At 33.2% G+C, this 20,289-nt stretch overlaps 1 protein-coding gene across 4 annotated transcripts in view; it reads right to left on the reverse strand.

Annotated features, from left to right (window-relative positions):
- Positions 1–17,996, reverse strand: part of FAM135A (family with sequence similarity 135 member A) — a 114,558-nt gene extending 96,562 nt beyond the window's left edge. For all 4 annotated transcript variants that reach the window (XM_077767246.1, XM_077767243.1, XM_077767245.1 and 1 more), the window contains exons 1-3: positions 17,921–17,996; positions 16,383–16,498; positions 10,427–10,506 (exon numbers count right to left, since the gene is read on the reverse strand). In XM_077767246.1, coding sequence (XP_077623372.1) covers positions 10,427–10,506; positions 16,383–16,459 — 157 coding nt within the window. In that variant the 5' untranslated portion in view covers positions 16,460–16,498; positions 17,921–17,996. The remainder of the gene's footprint in view (positions 1–10,426; positions 10,507–16,382; positions 16,499–17,920) is intronic.
- Positions 17,997–20,289: the final 2,293 nt, after the last annotated feature.

The raw sequence follows: 20,289 nt of genomic DNA on the forward strand, positions 1-20,289 counted from the left end.
ATATATACATATATAAATATAAATATATGAGTAATAAGACCTTCCTCATACATTATTGTTTGAAGTTTTATGCAATTTCCCTTCTTTCTCCTCATAAATAGCAGTCTCATAGAAGAAAAATAAAGAAATTTTTCCAAAGATGACATCAAAATGGGTAATAGGCACATGACAAGATGTTCACCACTAAACATCAGAGAAATAATAATCAACAACACAGTGAGTTATCACGTTACATGTACTTGAATGGCTATTTTCAAGAAGACAAGAGACAATAGGTGTCAAGAAGGATGTGGTAAAAAGGGAAACCCTATCCACTGTTTGTGGGAAAGTAAATTGGTCTGACTGCTATGGAAAACATCGAGGATCCTTAAAAAATTAAAATAAGAAAAAAGAAGAGAAATAAATAAATAAAACCCTCTTTCCTGAAAAAAAAAAATTAAAATAAGATCTGCCACAGCATCCAGCGATTTCATTTCTGGTATATACCTAAGGGAAATGAAAAGATTTCAGGGCAATAAATACATTCCTATGTTTACTGTGGCATTATTCACAATAGCCAAGATATGGAAACAATAAATGAATGGATAAAAAAAGATGTGTGTATATATACAATGGAATTTTATTCAGCTGTTAGAAAGGAGACTATCTTGCCATTTGCAACAAGATGGATGGACCTTGTGTACATTATGCTAAGTGAGATGGGTCAGAAAAATAAAAAATACTGCATATTACTTATTTGTAGAATCTAAAAAACTTAAACTCATAAAAAACAGAATAAAATGGTGGTTAACAGGGGATGAGGGGGTGGAGAAATAGGATTGATGTTACTTAAGAATACAAACGTGTAAAGAGCAGTAAATAAGCCATAGTTATCTACTGTACAGTATAATGATTATAGGCAACAATATTGTGCTACAATTATATAATCAATAAATATTGTTACAATCACATTAAATAAATGTATCAAAGCAACACATGGCATATTGTAAATTTATACACTACATGTCAAATTTATTCAATAAAAAAGAAAACGAAAAAAGTAGTGGTTTTATTTTACTACTACTACTAGCTACCATCTACAGAGCACTTACGTGCCAGGCACTGTGCTTTATGTAGATTGTTACTAATCTTTTAGGCAATTTTATAGGGCAGGAACTAATCTATTTTATAGATATCAAGGCTCTGATAATTTAAATAATTTACCCAGAAGCAAATGCCACTGCTGTTTGCCCCAAAACCTGTGCTTGGTCTTCTACGTCACACCGATAAGCTAGTTTAAACATAGGTATGCAGTACACTCTTACATATCACAAAACCCTTACACTCATAAGTAGCTGTCTCATAGGGAAGAAAAGACCCAATGGAGGTATAGAAAGGTTAAACCATACCACCAAGTTATCTTGTGTATTAGTAAGGCTAATTCTTGAAAACTAAGAAAGAAAAGGCATATGAAAAGGTCATGACAAAGGGAACCAATATTTGCTAAGGATTATACCAGGTCTCTGTATCTAACTTTCTCACTTAATTTTCACAAACACACTGTAAGAGAGGGATTTTTTCCCATCCACTGATTAGGTAAGTCTCAGAGGAACTGAATAATTTGCTTAAGACCAAACAGCTAGTTAGTAGCAGAACAAGACTTGCTAGCGAGTGGCAGAACAAATCCAAATTCAAACACTATCTAGAGATTAAGTTAGTTGTATAAGCTCAGAAATCCAAGTGTAGGTACTTAGATTTCCTTGACAAGTTATAAATTCAGAAGTCTTTTGTGATATCCCTTCTTCCCCTTCGATTTCCCTTTTGCCCTTGGTCATTCTAGTTCATTCTTCTTATCCCAGAAATGGCTTTATTAATTTAAAAAACCTTATAATTTACCTGTTAACATGAGATGTTTTCCTATGTACTTACTATGCTATACAATTACATAAATCACAGGAAATCATCAAATTAACATTATTACAATTTTTAGCACTTTACATTAAGCGGTTCACAAAGAGTATATTATATACAGTAGGTCAAAACATGACTGTTTCTCATTTTTTTTTACAGTACCAGGAGTCAAATAATAATATTTTACATATACATAGCCCTTTATAGTTTGCTGAGAACTTTCACTTATTTAACACATCATAATCCTGTAAACCAGGTAACAAACTTCACAGATGAGAACCTGAGGCTCACAGAGGTTAAGTGAGTTTCCCAAGGTAACATAAAAGGAAGCCAGTATCCTGATTCCAAATCACTACTTTGTTAACTACAACAGAGCCGTATCTTTGAATCCACAGCTTCTAAGATATATCTATAGCTACCTCTTTATAACAGGTGACCCAGATCAACATCAAAATGGTAACTAGATTTGTCTTGTCTTGCCAGAAACTTAAGACCCTCCTTCTTTATGTTGGATAGTCATTTCAATTTTATAAATACTCCCCCTCTGATGTTACCCTAAAAATGAAAATGCTGTTTACTTGTTTTCAACATTTGGAATCAACCCATAGACAAAGCACATTAAAATTTAACTACAGTTACAAAACAGAATATGAATGTTAGCAACTTTGATCGTATAAAACAAAGGATATATTTAACAAGTTGAAAGGTGGAAGAAAAGAGAAAATCTGAAAGAGGAGATAATATAAGAAGCTTATCTCCTTATGTTACAAAATAGGGTTTGTCATATTTACTGAAATAGGAAATGGAGATTTAAATAATATATTATTTAAGAGTAACAGTCAAAGTCAAGAGTCAAAGAAAGATATAGAAATAATAGCATCTCTTAAAAAAGTGGAGGGGAAGAGGAGGAGGAAGTAGTATAATCTTCAGTTGTCATTTATCATACCAGGAAGTAAAAAAGTCTATATAGAGGAGACCACTAGAACTAGAGAAATAGTGAAAAGTGGATGCATCTAGAGAAGTAACTATGTTTTCACTACAAATCTTTCTAGACTAATAGAAACTATTTGTATTTTTTGACTATTTGTATTCTTTGCATAAAATTATTTTTTTCAGAAAAAAGGAATGGGCAGGTATTAAAAAGCAAATAAAACAATATATGTTTCTTTCTAAGAAATACTACCATTATTAGAAATGGGGAGTTGTTATTTGAACTTTTTATCAAAATAGTACATAGTGCTCTAACATTTCAAACTGGGGCCAGTTTCTTAGAACCAACAATGACTTCTTTGTTGTAGAAGTCTGTAAATATTTTCTTATTAATCAATTTTCAACAGCCCTATAAATATTCATTGTCTTTGATGACTGATGCTATTGTGGATGACAGCTATTTCCTGACTCAAACCTCTCACTGTCAGCACAATTTCGTGCTGGAAATAATTTAAATGTGTTGCAACGAGCTGTATGATACCATCTAATTCCTACCACATCTAACTTGCCCTTCTGCAACTCACAGACAAAATCATTTCTTCCTTCTTCTAAAAGTTTTTAGAAATGTACACAGAGTATAGGAATTACAGTAATATACAGTGCTGGAAAGAAAAGGTCTTGAGATGATAGTACACATTGAACAAGAAAAATAAGAGTATGAAATAAAAAGTATAGAGAAAACCCAAGCCCTTAGAAGAAAAAGTGTTGTTTGTTTTTTTTTTTACAAATAGTTTACTGTCAAGTTGGTTTCCATATAACACCCAATGTTCATCCCCACAAGTGCCCCTCTCCGTGCCCATCCCCACCTCCCCCCCACATCCATCAGTCCTCAGTTTTTGTCAGCATTCAAGAGTCTCTCATGGTTTGCCTCTCCCCCTTTCCCCACTATTTCCCCCCTTCTTCTCCCCCATGGTCCTCCGTTAAGTTCCTAATCCTCCTATACGTGCAAACATATATTTGTCCTTCTCTGCTTGACTTATTTCGCTCAGCATAACACCCTCAAGGTCCATCCATGTTGCTACACAAGGCCAGATTTCATTGAAAAAGTGAATTTTTAAGGAAGAGAGGTAAAAAGAGAATTAACACACCAGATAAAGAAAAATTGCCCCTATTTGAATATATTCAGATTTATTCAAATTTATTCAAATGCCATCAAGAATGAGTCTAGAAATCAATGATCTGTACTGATCAAAACAAAGTCAGTCAAATTCGCTGGAATAATTTCTGGAGAAAATTTTGGGAAGGATACATTTTCCTAACAAATTTACTAATATTAAAAAGATACAAACACCAGAACTCCTAAATATTATTTTAAAATGAAACAAATATTGGAAGAGAAAGGGAATAAAAAGAGAACCAAGTCAGTACCTCTAAGACTTGAATAAATTGGCTATCTACTTTGGGCTTAAGCACTCTCTTTTATTTTACCAGATCGCTAGTGAGGAAAAATTCATCTGGACATGAGAACATTATTTTGGATCTACTATTCCTAATTTTCATATAAATTTAAACATTTAACATGATAGGCTATTTTGGGGTACAATGGCAGAAAATACAACTGAAATACCATATTTACATGATCACAGAGGTGTTTAGAGGATGAAAACAAGAACCTATGGGGCACTACACACATATAAAAGATAGTCATACTGTGAGTGGTACTGGGATGAAGGTGCACGTCTCAAAATTTGTTAAAGGTCATTTTATTTGTAAAAATTCATAAACATCATCATGTACTGTAAACAAGAAAAATGAGATAGTCTAAATCAGAGAAAAATAAAATATATTGATTGTAACATTAAGACAAAAAAGAGATCTTTTAAGTGTTTGTTTGTTTATTTATTTATTTATTGAGCGAGAGACAGAGGACTAGTGGGGAAGAGGCAAAGAGAGAGAAAGACAGAAGAAGAGAATTCTAAGCAGGCTCCACACTCAGCACGGACCCCAAGGTAAGGCTTGATCTTCACAACCATGAGCTGAAATAAAGGGTTGGTTGCTTAATCAACTGAGCCACCCAGGTGCCCCAGGATAAAGAAAGATCTTGAAAAATCATATTAGGTATTACATGTTAGACATGACAGACAAAAGTTTGCTATTTTGAAAAAGTATAAAAGAAATTAACATTTTCTTCTGTTGAAAATCTAGCTCTTAGGTTCTCGACTTTGGCTATTCTCATGAAAAAGATGTGACCTCTTAAAAATTTTCTAGTATAATGCTATAAAAAATATATACATAAATAATGTTTTCACATATAAACTGAAATGTTATAGTATATATTCACATATAAACTGAAATTCTATTGCTTTCCAAACCCAGGCTTCTCTTTTAAAGACTGGTGTCTGCTATCAACTCTTAAAAGACACTTCCTTTCCACACACTAACAACACACAGTTACTGGTACCAGAAGCTGGAGACAGTGACAATGACTAAATCTGGACATACACCTAACAAAAAGACAACTAAAAACAAACAAACAAACAAAAAACCTAAACCAAAATCACAGTGACAATGTCCAGGAAAAGGCATTTAAGGAACTTAAAAAGAAAGTACTCTATTTGGACATTTCTGAAATAATATTTGTCATAATGTAAAAAGAACATTATTTTGTTAATGGTATGAATTACATGTAATATTTCTGCCATACAAATAACCTAGAAAGATCTCAAACAAATTTACACCTCAAGGTACTGGAAAAAGAACAAACTAAGCCCAAAATAAGCAGAAGGAAGGGAATAACAAAGATCAGAGTGGAAATAAATGAAATAGAGCCTAGAAAGACAATAGAAAAGATCAATGAAACTAAAAGTTGGTTTCTTGAAAAGATAAAATGAACAAACCTTTAGCTAGAACTATGAAAGAAAAACATGATTAAAATAATTATAAATGAAAGAGAAGACACTATAACTTCTACAAAGGATAAGAGACTACAATGAAAAATTATATACCAATTAGATAAACTAGAAGAAATGGGTAAATTTCTGGAAATATATACCTTACCAAGACTGAATCATGAAGAAACAAAACCTGAACAGACCAATAAGTGAGAGACTGAATCAGCAATCATAAATCTCCCAACAAATAAAAGCCCAGGACCAGATGTCTTCACTGGTGAATTCTACCAAACATTTAAGTTGAAGTAATACCAATCCTTCTCAATTTTTTCCAATAACTGACCAAGAAGGAACATTTTCAAATTCATTTCAAAAGGCTAGCATTACCAAAGACACTACAAGAAAAGAAAATTACTGGTCAATATCGCTGATGAACACAAATTCAACAACCTTCAACAAAATAACAAACCAAATTCAAGACTATCTTATTTTTAAAAATTTTTAGAATGTCTTATTTATTTTTGAGAGAGGCAGAGAGACAGAGTGCAAGAGAGAGGAAGACACAGAATCTGAAGCAGGCTCCAGGCTCTGAGCTGTCAGCACAGAGCCAGACATGGGCTCAAACTCATGAACTGTGAGATCATGACCTGAGTCGAAGTCAGAAGCTTAACTGACTGAGCCACCCAGGTGCCCCTTCAAGAGTACTTTAAAAGGATCATATGCTATAATCAAGAGATTTATCTCTGGAATGCAAGGGTGTATTGACATATGCAAATAAACATGATATACCATATTAACAGAAGGAAGAATAAAAATCATGATCATTTCTGTAGATGTAGAAAAAGCATTTAACAAAATTCAACATACTTTCATGATAAAAATTTCAGTAAACTAGGCATAGAAGAAATGTATCTCAATGTAATATAGAAGGCCATATAGAACAAGCCCATTTGCTAACATCATACTCAACAGTGAAAAGTTAAAATCTTTCCTCTAAAGTTATGAACAAGGTTATCCACTCTCACCACTTCTATTACTGGCAGTCCCAGCCACAGCAATTTGACATTAAGAAGAAAGTACAGGCATCCAAACAGGAAAGGAAGAAGTAAAATTATCTTAGTGCAGATGACATGATCTCAAGAATCCACCAAAAAGTTGTTAGAACTAATCAATAAATTCAATAAGCTACAGGATACAAAATCAACATACAAAAATCAGCTGCTTCTCTATATGCTAACAATGAACTATTTAAAAGAGAAATCAAGAAAGCAATCTCATCACTGTGTTGTTCACCTGAAGCTAATATAATATTATATGTCAACTATTCTTCAAATAAAAAGTAAATAAAAGGAAGCTTTTCTAGGATGTTTATTTCATAAATTTAAAATCACTCAATTATTAAAAAAGAGAAATTCACCTATAATAGCACTGTAATTAATAAAATACTTAGGAATAAATTTAACAGAGATAAAAACCCGTACACTGAAAACTATAAGACACTGATGAAAGATACTGAAGACACAAATGAAGGTAGAGATATCCTGTGTTCTAAAATTCGAAGAATTAACATTGTTAAAACGTCTACACTATCACAAGGGATCTACAGATTCAATACAATACTTATCAAAATTTCAATGCTATTTTTCACAGACATAGGAAAAAAACTATCCTAAATTCATTTGAAGCCACAGCAATCTTAAGAAAATAATGAATGAAGCTAGAGGCATCACATTTCCTAAATGCAAGGCTATAGTATTACTATTACAAGGCTATAGTAATTAAAACTGCATGATAATGACATAAAAAAAAAAGGTACACAGACCAATGGAAGAGAATAAAACCTAGAAATAAACTCACATACACGGTCAACTAATCTTTGACAAGATACCAAGAACATAAAATAGGTAAAGGATAGTGTCCTAACGGTGCTGAAACAATTGGATATCCACATGCCAAAGAATGAAACTATATCCCTATCTTACATCACTCACAGAAATTGACTCAAATGGATTAAAGACTTAAATTTAAGACCTAAGACCATAAAACTGCTAGAAGAAAACTTCAGAGAGAAGGCCCTTGACACTGATCTTGGTAATGTTCTTTGGATTTGGCCCCAAAAGCGAAGGCAAAAATAAACAAGTGAGATTACATCAAACTACAAAGCTTCTGCAGAGCAAAGGAAACCATCGACAAAATGAAGAGACAATTTACCAATGTGGAAAAATATCTGAAAATCATATATATCTAAAGGGATTAGAAACAAAAGAAATTAGAAAGAAAGGAGCTCATATAGTTCAATAGCAAAAACAATCTGACTAAAAAATGGGCAGAAGATCTGAATAGACATTTTTCTGAAAAAGACATACAGATGACTGACAGGTACATATAAAAAGGTGTTCAACATCACTAATCATCAGGTAAAATGTAAATCAAAACTACAAAGAGGTATTACTTCACACCTATTAGAATTGCTAACATCTAAATGTCAAAATATAACAAGTGTTGGTAAAGACACGAAGAAAAGGAAATCCTTGTGCATTGTTGGTGGAAGTTCTTCAAAAAATTCCTCAAAAAGAAGTTCCTCAAAAAATTAAAATAACAAGTACCATAATGATCCAGCCAATCCACTCATGGGTATATGCTTGAAAGAAATGAAATCAGTATCTTGAAGACAAATCTGTACTCCCATTCACAATATCCAGGATATGGAAATAATCTAAGTATCTGCCAGTGGATGAATGAATTAAGAAAATGTGATATAACCCACAGAGAGAGATCTTATTCAGCCATAAAAAAGATGGAAATCTTGCCATCTGTAACATTATGGATGAACCCGGAGGGCACTATGATAAGTGAGGTAAGTCAGACAGAAGAAGACAAATACTGCATAGAATCACATGTGGAAACAAAACAGTCTTTTCTAGAAACAAAGAGCAGAACTGTACTTGCTAGCAACTGTACTTGCTAGAGAAATGGAGAGGTCAAATGATGTAAACTTTCAGTTCTATTTAATGTACAGCATGGTGACTATATTTAATAATAAAGTACTGTACACTTAAATTTGCTAAAAGTAGATCTTAAGTGTTTTCACTGTACACACACACACACACACACACAAATACACAAACACACAAGAGTTAACCATGTGAGGTGGTGGATGTGCTAATTATCTTGATTGTGGCAATTATTTCATAATGTATATATAACAAATCACATTGTATACTTTGAATATATGACTTCTATTTGTCGATTAATTCTCAATAAAGCTGAAAAAAATAAGTAAAAAGGGATTCCAGAGAAAAGCTCTTTCTAGGTTTTCAACTGGCGACTTTAGCAGACACAACAGAGAAGACATTTAGTTTACTAGATTAAAGAAGCTCAAAAAGAGAGGACCAAATCTATTGTAATATTAGTGGTTTTAACCTCTGTGTTTTAGAAAGTGGGTTTACAAAAGTCCAAGTGACAATAAATACTTTAATATGTATGCCAGGCCAAGAAAAAAATGGACTTTTTTTTTTAAAGAAAGAATGTACATATTTTTGGTCATAAGCAGTAAGTCTCCCTGAGCATTTTGAGAGTCTTCAGGAAGAAAGAATAAACTCTCCATTTTGTACAATTCATTAAAATTATCAGAATCCAGCATTTTAGTACACATAGGATGCTAAAAACAATCTTAAACACTTCAAATTCCTAAAATATTTTCTTAAATTTAAAAAACAGATTGAATTACGGTCAGTGTAGCTTTAGTGTTAGTTGTATTTTATTTTTAATGACGCCTTCAAAATTCATTATTCACATTTGACATATATGTTAACTCACTAGAATGTTTCACTAATCATTTCATTTCCTAACTGTATAGAATGAAACAAGAGTATAATGTATCAGGAAAGCTAAAAAATGCCCACTGATTATGTCAGGACCACCAGTTTGGGCCAAACATTTTAATGCTGGTTGTCTCTCCACAGAATACAGGTAAATTACTGAACTGCTATAATATATCCATCTTATACCTTACATAATGCTTTCTGGCATTTTTTTTTTTTTTTGGCACACTATAAAACTTTACCATAAAACACCTTTGTAATCATATATCAAATTATATGTACATTCACTGTAAATTTTTTAAAATTACATCTTACAAGACATAATTGATATCACCCCTACTTATGTTTGTTTATATGGAAATTTCACATGCATTCTTTCATTTGTTCTTCATAAGAAATCAAAGAGAAACACAAGGAACCAATAATCATGCTTGTTTTATTGAGGCCTCAAATATATTTCTTATAAGAGGTATTATAATGATATTCTTTGGTATCTTATATTTGTAATTAAAAAAATGATAATTTAAAGGAAGAAGACTTTTTAAAAAATGGTTTTTATCTATTTCAAGACAGAGAGTGAGTGGGGGAAAGGGAGAGAGAGAGGGAGGGAGGGAGAGGGGGAGAGGGAGACGGAGACAGAGAGAGAGAGAGAGAGAGAGAGAGAGAGAGAATCTCAAGCAGGCTCTGCGTAGGTAAGTGCACAGAGCCCAACATGGGGCTCAATCCCACAAACTACGAGATCATGACCTGAGCCAAAATCAAGAGCTGGATGCTTAACCAAATGAGCCACCCAGGCGCCCCCAAAATAAGAATAATTATTAAAAGTTATTCTTAGCCATTATAACGTTGCTTCAGACTTTTCTTAAATTTTAAAAGTATTCCTTGGCTTACCTGCTGCATGTAACAAACTAGCTTCTACTCTGTGAGGAACTCTTGGTGGAATTTTCATAGATGCACGTATCTGGTAAAAACTAAAGAAAAATAGACAAAAAAATAATTTCAAAAAATATTTTAAAGTATGCAAAACCTCAATATCCAAATATATGTATATATTAAATAATAAATTTGGTCTACCTATATAGTTTCCCATAATATTTATTATTGGAGAAAAACAACATATCAGATCCACAGGTCAAATACCAGCATGCAATAAAACCCAAAGGGAAACCAGCATATGTAAAGATGAATGAGAGAAACAAAAGAAATATATATGGTATTTCTTACTTGAAATGAGAGAATGTCATAGCAACCAGAGGAGTTAGTAAGGAATCTAAGACTTTCACTGCTTAATTTGATTTATTCATTTTTTCTTTCAAAAAATAATAAAGATAAATTAAGCAAATTTTGAGAAAATATAATGGTTTTTAAAAATTGGTTTAACACTATAAATTACAAAAGACAGACATATATTTGCATTTTTTCAAGGTCAGAGCTATTTATTTATGTACTTGCTTATTTACTCTACAGGATTTTATAGTATTTATATCTACATATATAAATCAACAAGTCATTAGTAATAACGGTTTATGTAGAATAAAAAATGACAAGTAAACATTATAATGTTTGTGTTTTATCATCATTACACTGCAAGTATTGTATATGTGATGGAGGATAAACATATCTATACACACAAGTACACATGAGACACACATTGAATTATTGAAATCTAAATCAAGATTACAAATCAGGATGAGTTTAGATGTATACAGGGGATCTGAATAATTTATTTTTATTTAATAATTTCCTAGATAGTAATCTATATTATTAAATTTGTAAATAATACAAAGATTAAAATACTAAATATATTACCACTATTATTTCTAAGAAGGTATAGCATTGGAGAGAACATATGGTCAGGTCACAAAGCCAGAATTAAAGAACAGTGAGTGAAAGGCTAGTCAATTAAATTTAGAACCTTTAAATTGACAATGTGGCCTTAAAGAAACATGGCAAACTCCAGAGAGATAGTTGATTACTGAAAACATGAAATAACTAAAACCAAAAATCAAAGTAAATTAAAAAAATCTTACAACCAAAGGAGAACAAATTTTCTAGGAACTATTTAACTTCTCATGAGGAGAATTTTAACTAAAGATTAAGTAAAATAAAAGAACACATATGCAGTAAGCTCTTTGACACAAGTCTTGATGATGATTTTTTGACTCTAACATCAAAAGCAAAGTCAACAAAAAACAAAAACAAGTGGGACAATTCAAACTAAAAGTTTCTGCATGGCAAAGAAAACCATCAAAATGAAAAGTAACCTTCTAAATTAAAGAAAATATTTGAAAATCATATATCTGATAAGGGGTTAATATCCAAAATATGTAAAGAACTCATATAACTCTGGGGTGCCTAGGTGGCTCTGTGGGTTAAGCATCTGACTCTTGACTTCGGCTCAGGTCATGATCTAATGGTTCGTGAGCTTGAGCTCCGCATTGGGTTCCATGCTGACACTGCGGAGCCGCTTAAGACTCTCTCTCCCCCTCGCTCCCACCATCTCTCTCTTAATATAAATAAACACTTAAAAGAAAGTTTTTAAATAAACTTAAAAGAAAAATCCTCATATAACTCAACAGCAAAAATAAACAAACCCCAACCAAACACTCCGATTAAAAAATGGAAATGAGATCCAAATAGACATTTTTCCAAAGAAAGACACACAGGTATTTGAAATGATGCTCAACATCACTAATCATCAGGGAAATGCAAACTAAAACCACATGAGATGTCACCTCATACCTGTTAGAAGGACTACTGTCAAAATGTCAAAAGATAAGTGCTAAAGAAGTGGAGAAAAGAGAACCCTTGTGTGCTGCTGGTGGGAGTGTAAATTGGTGCAGCCACAATGGAAAACTGTATGGAGGTTCCTGGAAAAATTAAAATTATAACTGCCATAATGATCCAGCAATTCCAATACTGGGTATCTATCTGAAGAAAATGAAAACACTAATTGAAAAAGGCATATGCATCTCTATGTTCATTTCAGAATTATTTGTAATAATTAAGATATGGAAACCACCTAAGTGTCCACTGATTGATGAATGAATAAAGATGTGATATGTATACAATGGAATAGTACTCAGCCATAAAAATGGATGATATCTTGCCATTTGTGACAAAAGGGATGGACCTTGAGGGTACTATGCTAAGGGAAATAAGAGCAGAGAAAGACAAATATTGCATGGTTTCATTTATATGTGGAATCTAAAATACAAAACAAACAAATCCTAAACTCACAGATAAAGAAAACCGATTGATGGTTGCCAGAGGTGAGGAAGGCTGGGGAGAGCGAAATGGGTAAAAGGGGGGTCAAAAAGCTCAAACTTCTAGTTAAAAAAGAAGTAATGGGGATATAACATAAAACATGGCGAATAAAGTCAATAATACGGTATTAACTGTATGGTGACACATGGTAACTAAACTTATTGTGGTGATCATTTTGCAATGCATTACAAATGTCAAATCACTCTGTTATACACCTGAAACTAATATAATATTGTATGTCAATTATACCTTAATTAAAAAGTGAAAATATTCTTAAATAAACAAATCAAGCCATATATCTAAAAACAATAATCCTCTAGTCATTAGATTTTCTTTTTTGTCATTAGATTTTTGAAAGATCAGTAACATTCTTCAAAAGTCCTCAATGGGTAGGGAAACCAAATTGTAGAATAAGAGAAAACTAATGAAAAGAGCAATTATACATGCTATGTTATGATGGTTGCCAATAAAATGGAACAATTCACTTAATCTTTACCTCCAGTTCCAAAATTCCAATTAATTATGAACTATCTCAAACTCAACATATCAAAATGAAAAAAATCTTCAGCTTCCTTACTAGTTTCAGTATTACCAATATTGTCCAAGTCAATGTGATTTTAAAATTCAACATTCTCTTTTAAATTTCTTATTATCAAAAATACCCAATTTGCAAAGAGCAATGTACCTATACGCCCACTAACCATCTTCAACAATTAAAAAGATTTTTGCCATATTTGATTCATCTCTACTTTTTCTTTGCTGAGCTATTTCAAAGTAATCTTAGATATCACATGTATTCATACCCTTACAAATATATATACATATATATTTTTAAAAATAGTTTTTAGTTAAAATTTTTTTTTAACATTTATTCATTTTTGAGAGACGGAGAAACAGAATGCAAGTGGGGGAGGGGCAAAGAGAGAGGGAAACACAGAATCCAAAGCAGGCTCCAGACTCTGAGCTGTCAGCACGGAGCCCAATGTGGGGCCCGAATCCATGAATCGAGAGATCATGACCTGACCCGAAGTCGGATGCTCAAGCGACTGAGCCACCTAGGCACCCCTCCCTACATACATACTTTTAATGCTTTTTCAGTCTTGGTATCAATCTCCATATGCAGTCAGTCATTAAATCCTACTATTCTTTCCTCAAAATGTCTTCACAGAAATTAATAATAAAAAATTAAAAAATGTTAAAGTGAGTAGTAGAATGATTTTTAAAATGTCTCTGATTTTTTCACCCACCCTGGTGAGCATCCTGGTGTTCACACCTCTTGCACTGTGACTCCCAATACGAGGTGGAGTTTAGTTTCCTAGCCTTAAATCTGGGCTGGCCTTGTAACTTGTTTTGGGAAATATTATGTGGCAGAGATGACAGTATGCTAGTTCTAAAGCCTAGGCCTTAAAAGGTCTTCTTGCGTAGATTCTCTCTTTGGACCCTGCCTCTCTGTGAAAATAAGCTGGAGGAGGAGATTATAAAACAGAGTTGAGTCCACCCAAATAAGGCCATTCTGTATCAGCTACCACTCAGCCAAGCTTCCAATTGAGTGTGAATTCATAACTGAGCCCTGCAAAGCCAGCCAAGTCAGCCCAGATGACCAGAACCATTCAGCTGATCCACAGACTTGTGAGCAAAAATAAATGTTTATTTCTGTGATGCAACTGAAGCTTTGTGCTTGTTATTAGCTGCATACTGCCACAATACATAACTAATACAGAAATCAGTAACTTTGTAGCAGTATGTACCGTAACAAAAACTTAAAATATGTGGCATTGATTTTGGGACCAAAGTAACAGTTATAATTACAGAAGCAAAAGAAATGGGTAAAAAACAGAGATTTAAAAAATGGTAACCCATGTAATATAGCAAAAAAAAAAAAAACTTTTAGTAAATACACTGTCAGCAATAACTTAGAAGCTGGACAATGTATCTATGAAACTTTGGGACTTGAGCAAATTAATTTCTACGCAGAATGATGAAAATGTCAACTTGCTGCTCCTTGCTAAGTTTAATAAGTTTTGCAAGAAAGGGATGAGCTAAAGAAAGAACTAGTCATTTTACAAACAGAACCTAGAGGGAATAAAGATGGACCAGGACTTGCTAAATTGGAAAACAAAACTCCTTAATGATTTTCCAAATAAAATGCTGCTATGGACAAAGATCATATTAAGGGCATGACTATAAATCCTTTTGTTAAGATCCCTAAAGAAATTAAGGGAGTGTCTAAGTAGACATTCAGTTTGACAAAAAGGCTTTTAGGAAGTTTAAGGGCATGATCCCACAGAATTCTGATTCCCCAAATAGTAGTGATTATATCTAGAGAATAGTCATGTCTCAAAAGACAATTGAGAGTATGAGTTCCAGAGCTTGGAATGAACTGCATCAGACATAGAGAAGCCTCATAAAGTTTTAAAGTAAGTTTTACTAGCCTAAGAACTGCCAGCTTAGACTCCTGGGCTAGCCTTATAAGTTGCCTAGTCAACTGAATGGAGTGGAAGTAACAAGAGAGCCAATGCAAGGGGTCCTGCCTCCTCTGCTCTTTCTTTGACTCCTGTCTCTGCTATGAAAACAAGTCCAGCCTGTCCTGCTGAGGAGTGAGAGACCATGTGGAGTAAAGCAGAGGACAGCTGTTTTTATTTTTGCAACAAGATGGCAAAGCCAAGACCAGCCAAAAATAATAAAACAAACAAAACAACAACAACAAATAGAAAATCTCTCTCACCCACTCTTAGTACAGAACTTCAGGTTTTTACCTGAGTTACTGCAAGCACCTCTAACTGTCCCTTAGTCTTCTATTTCTTCTACACAACAATTAACCTAATATATCACAATCTCCATCATGTTAGTAAGTGTTTATTGTACTAACAGTGATAATTTCATTCTTACTTGGAAACCACTGATGGCTGACCAAATTCCTACCGTCAACCAAATCCCATTCCCAGACACTAAGAGCCCTTCACAAACATAACCTCTCCTTTCTTTACTATCTTTTCTTCTGCAATTCTCCCAGAAAATATCCAATTTACCAAATATACTTTAAAGCAGCATGTTCATTCTTATTTCCAAGACTTGATTCAGGCTGCTCTCTCCTACCAAAAGGGTTTTTTACTTTATCTTATGCCTACTTTGATTCTCTCTCTCCAAGACTTTCCTAACATATTAACCCAGAAAGATGTCTTTCTGTCCTGATTCCTAGAGCACTTTCTATATACACTTCTTGAATATTCATCATTTTGTGTTTCCACTTAGCTGTTTTGTGCATATATTTTATTTTTCCCCATAAACCATAAGCTTTTACAAGCAAAAGTGAGATCATATGCATTTTCATAAAAGTCCTCTCAAGGCTCAGGACAAATTCATAAACGCACATTACATATATTCAGCATTATCATTAAATCCATATGAATAATCCTTAAGCATCTACTTAAAACTAAAATTTCTCTAAGAAAATAATTACTTGAATACAGTTCATTGTTTTCCTTATACATGCTGGAATGTAAGTATGCAATTAAATTAAATGAAAACTGTACATCTTTTCCTATGCAAGATAGATAATCTTCACAATTAAAATACACACCCTCTCTGAAATAAATCCACATTGTAGAACTTGTTTAGCTCCACAGAGAATTCTACCATTGCTTGAACTTCAGTCATTTTCAATTTATACTCAGAAGACAAATCTGGTGACAGCACCTTGGTAAAAGAAGGGGAAAATCACGAGAAGCACAACAAAAATGCCAACTTACAAAACCACTAATATTTTAACATATTTCAGAGTATGATCTATAGGCAGAAAATAAAATGAAACAACGAAGCAAATTAGCTCAGTGTACCTTAGTTTATCCCAACTAATTAGCACCAGAATCAACAAAATATACTTACTAATAATGTATTTACTAAACAGCAATTATCAAGTATTTAAGATATAATCTAACACAATTCATTTTCTAAGATTTGTTTCCCTGTGTGACATCTATGTGATAATAAATAATATGGCAAATTTCTAAAAGAAACCCTGGACTTTATCTATTACAGATAAAATAGTAAAGGAAAAAAGTAAGCAACCTAATTATTCACACTGCACATAAACCCCAGAGTCAAAAAGAGAATTAGCATTCGTTAATCCCATAAATTTATGAAGGTTTTTTTCTGTTAGGTGAAGTTCTTAAGTTACTATTCATTTTTAAATTTCAAAAAACAATTTCCCCTCATTACAAAAGCCTGAAGTATTCATTTAAGGAGTTTAAAAAAATACACACAAGCAAAAATAAAAACATTCATGATTCTATCCACTAAAATGTATACTTGGGTATATATTCTTCATGTGTGTGCATTTGTAAAATTTCTATAAAAATGGAATCAAACCTCATGCATATTCTATAATCTGTTTATTTCATTTAATTTTTTGATGAACACCTATGTCAATGTGGTTTTATAACATTATTTTCAATTGTTTACTATTACACTGTAAATCTTATAATTTAAGCCATTTCCTATTATTAAGTATTTCATTGATTTCCATCTTTCCACTATTTCAAAAAAGTACTGTAACAATCACCTTTATCAATAACACATGCTTTAAAACACAATTCAGAGTTAAGAAAGTGTTGAAAGACAATTCTCCAGTCTCCTGTTTCTGCATGTTTTACAAGGAGACACCAACTGCTTCTGTTCCAGGCTACGTTTCAAAGATGTATGTTTAGGGAACAGTCTTGGAAGTCAGAGATAGTGTCTCATACTGGAACAAAGAGCAAATCTGTTTATTCATTAATAGAGATAGTCTCCCCCTGAGGCATAAGTCAGGCACAGGCTTACTATCTATTATAAAAGATTTGGGTCCCCTTAGCTTGGGGTTCCTCTCATATAGTAACCACCTACTCATATGCAGGTGTTGCCTGGTACTATAGCTACTGCTACTGCTATGAGTACAATCTATCTTTCTCTTTCATCTAGGAGTTTCCAGTCTTCTGCCCACATCCATGGCATTGCGGCAGGGTAACACATTAGCTTGCAAATGGGATAAAATCTCAGACCCTTCATAGTTTTTGAAATAGTTCTTCATAGAAATCCGACAAATACTCCGATCTCGTAAATACAAAAGTAACATATTCTTACCTCTGCTGGTTAAAGCTTCATTTTAACATTATTTAATAACCAAACTTGTACTTCCAGTTAATGATTCTTATTGAAAATATATTGTTCCTCCTGTGAGAAAGAAAGAAAATAATATCTTAAACATTTTGTTCTATTTTAAACATAAAGAAGTCCATTTTAAGGAAACATGTTTCATTAGTCACTTAACAATCTCATTTTATCTAAAAGATCTCTATCTTGCATAAGGCTTAATTTTTTTTTAATGTTTTATTTATTTCTGAGAGAGAGAGACAGCGTAACCAGGGGAGGGTCAGAGAGAGAGGGAGACACAAAATCTGAAGCAGGCTCCAGGCTCTGAGCTAGCTGTCAGCACAGAGCCCAACGCAGGGCTTGAACCCACAAACCGTGAGATCATGACCTGAGCCGAAGTCGGACACTTAACTGACTGAGCCACCCAGGCACCCTGCATAAGGCTTAAAAATAAGTTTTAGAGGTTTTTTTATTCACAGTTTCACTGATATCAATGTTAACTAATATATCTTTGTTAAGGATTTACTTGTGTATATTTCAAAGGACAATAATACATAAGAGGACTTTCTTAGTTCAGTGGCTCAAAAACAATCTTCATGAATCTTCAAAATATTATAAGCCTATTAATTTTTAAGATGTAAAACTTACCATTTTAAAACACTTCCTTGGGTAGAGTAAGTGATTTCTGAAATTATAAATATATAAAATGTGCATGTGTGCATATATACACAATACACATTTGAAATGTTTTAAATATTTTGACAAAAAAGAATGCCTGGATATACTATGGATAGTTTTGTTCACACCCCAAATATTTATAGCCTAAAAAAAAAAACCTCTTGCCCTTGGTAAAATTACCTTAGATACTAAAACTATTAGGGGTGCCTGGGTGGCTCAGTTGGTTAAGTGTCCGACTTCGGCTCAGGTCATCATCACATGGTTCGTGGGTTCGAGCCCTGCTCCGGGCTCTGTGCTGACAGCTAGCTCAGAGCCTGGAGCCTGCTTCAGATTCTGTATCTCCCTCTCTCTCTCTGACCCTCCCCTGCTCATGCTGTCCCTTTCTCAGAAATAAATAAAACATTTAAAAAAATAGAATAAAGGTCACATTCACTCTTCTTCATAGATTTTTTCTTTTATCTATCATAAATATATAGACCTTACCACTTTCAATAACTATTTTAGTTTTTATTCATTTATAACTGACATACATGAATATGTTAGTTTCCAGTGTACAACATATTAATTCACTATTTTTACACATTATGATCACGTCAATACGTCTGGTTATCATTTGTCACTATATAAAGTTATTATTATTGACTAAATTCTCTATGCTGTACATTACATCTCTGTGACTCTTTTATTTTATAACTGGAAATCTGTGTCTCTTAATTCTCTTCACCTATTTTGCCTATTCCCCCACCTTCAACCCCTCTGATAACAACCAGTTTGTACTCTGTACCTATGAGTTTGTTTCCGTCTTGTTCATTTGTTTTGTGTTTTAGACACCACATATAAGTGAAATCACATGGTATTTGTCTTTGTCTTTTTTCACTTAGTAAAACACCTTCTAGGTCCCATCATGTTGCTACAAATGGCAAGATTTCATTCGTTTTTATGGTTGAGTAATATTCCATTGTATTTACATGGCACATCTTATTTATTCACTCATCTCTCGATGGATATAAAGATTCCTTCCATATCTTGACTATTTTAAATAATGCTGCAATGAACATAGAGGTGCATACAGCTTTTGCAAGTAGTGTTTTCATTTACTTTGGATAAATACCCAGAAATGGAATGAATTACTGGACTGTATGGTATTTCTATTTTTAATACTTTGAGGAACATCCATACTGTTCTCCATGGTGGGTACACTAATTTACATTACAACCAACAGTGCATGACGGTGTCCTTTTTTCCACTTCCTCACCAATACTTGTTGTTTCTCATCTTTCTGATACTAGTCTTTCTGAGTGCTATGAGGTGGTATCTCATTGTAGTTTTGATTTGCACTTCCCCGATGACTAGTGATGTTGAGCATCTTTTTATGTGTCTGTTGGCCATTTGTATGTCTTCTTTGGAAAAACGTCTATTCAGGTCCTCTGTCCATTTTTTAATCAGATTGTTTGGTTTTTGTTTTTTCTGTCAAATTGTACAGTTCTTTATATATTTTGGCTATTAACTCCTTATCAGATATATCATTTACAAGTATCTTCTCCCATTCAGTAGGCTGCATTTTTGTTTGATTGATGGTTTCCTTCATGTGCAAAAGACTCTTAGTTTGATATAGTCCCATTTGCTTATTTTTGCTATTGCTGCCATTGCCTGAGAAGACATAACAACAGCAACAACAATTG

Source organism: Crocuta crocuta, unplaced genomic scaffold, assembly GCF_008692635.1.
Source record: "Crocuta crocuta isolate KB4526 unplaced genomic scaffold, BGI_CrCroc_1.0 scaffold518, whole genome shotgun sequence".
NCBI lineage: Eukaryota > Metazoa > Chordata > Mammalia > Carnivora > Hyaenidae > Crocuta > Crocuta crocuta.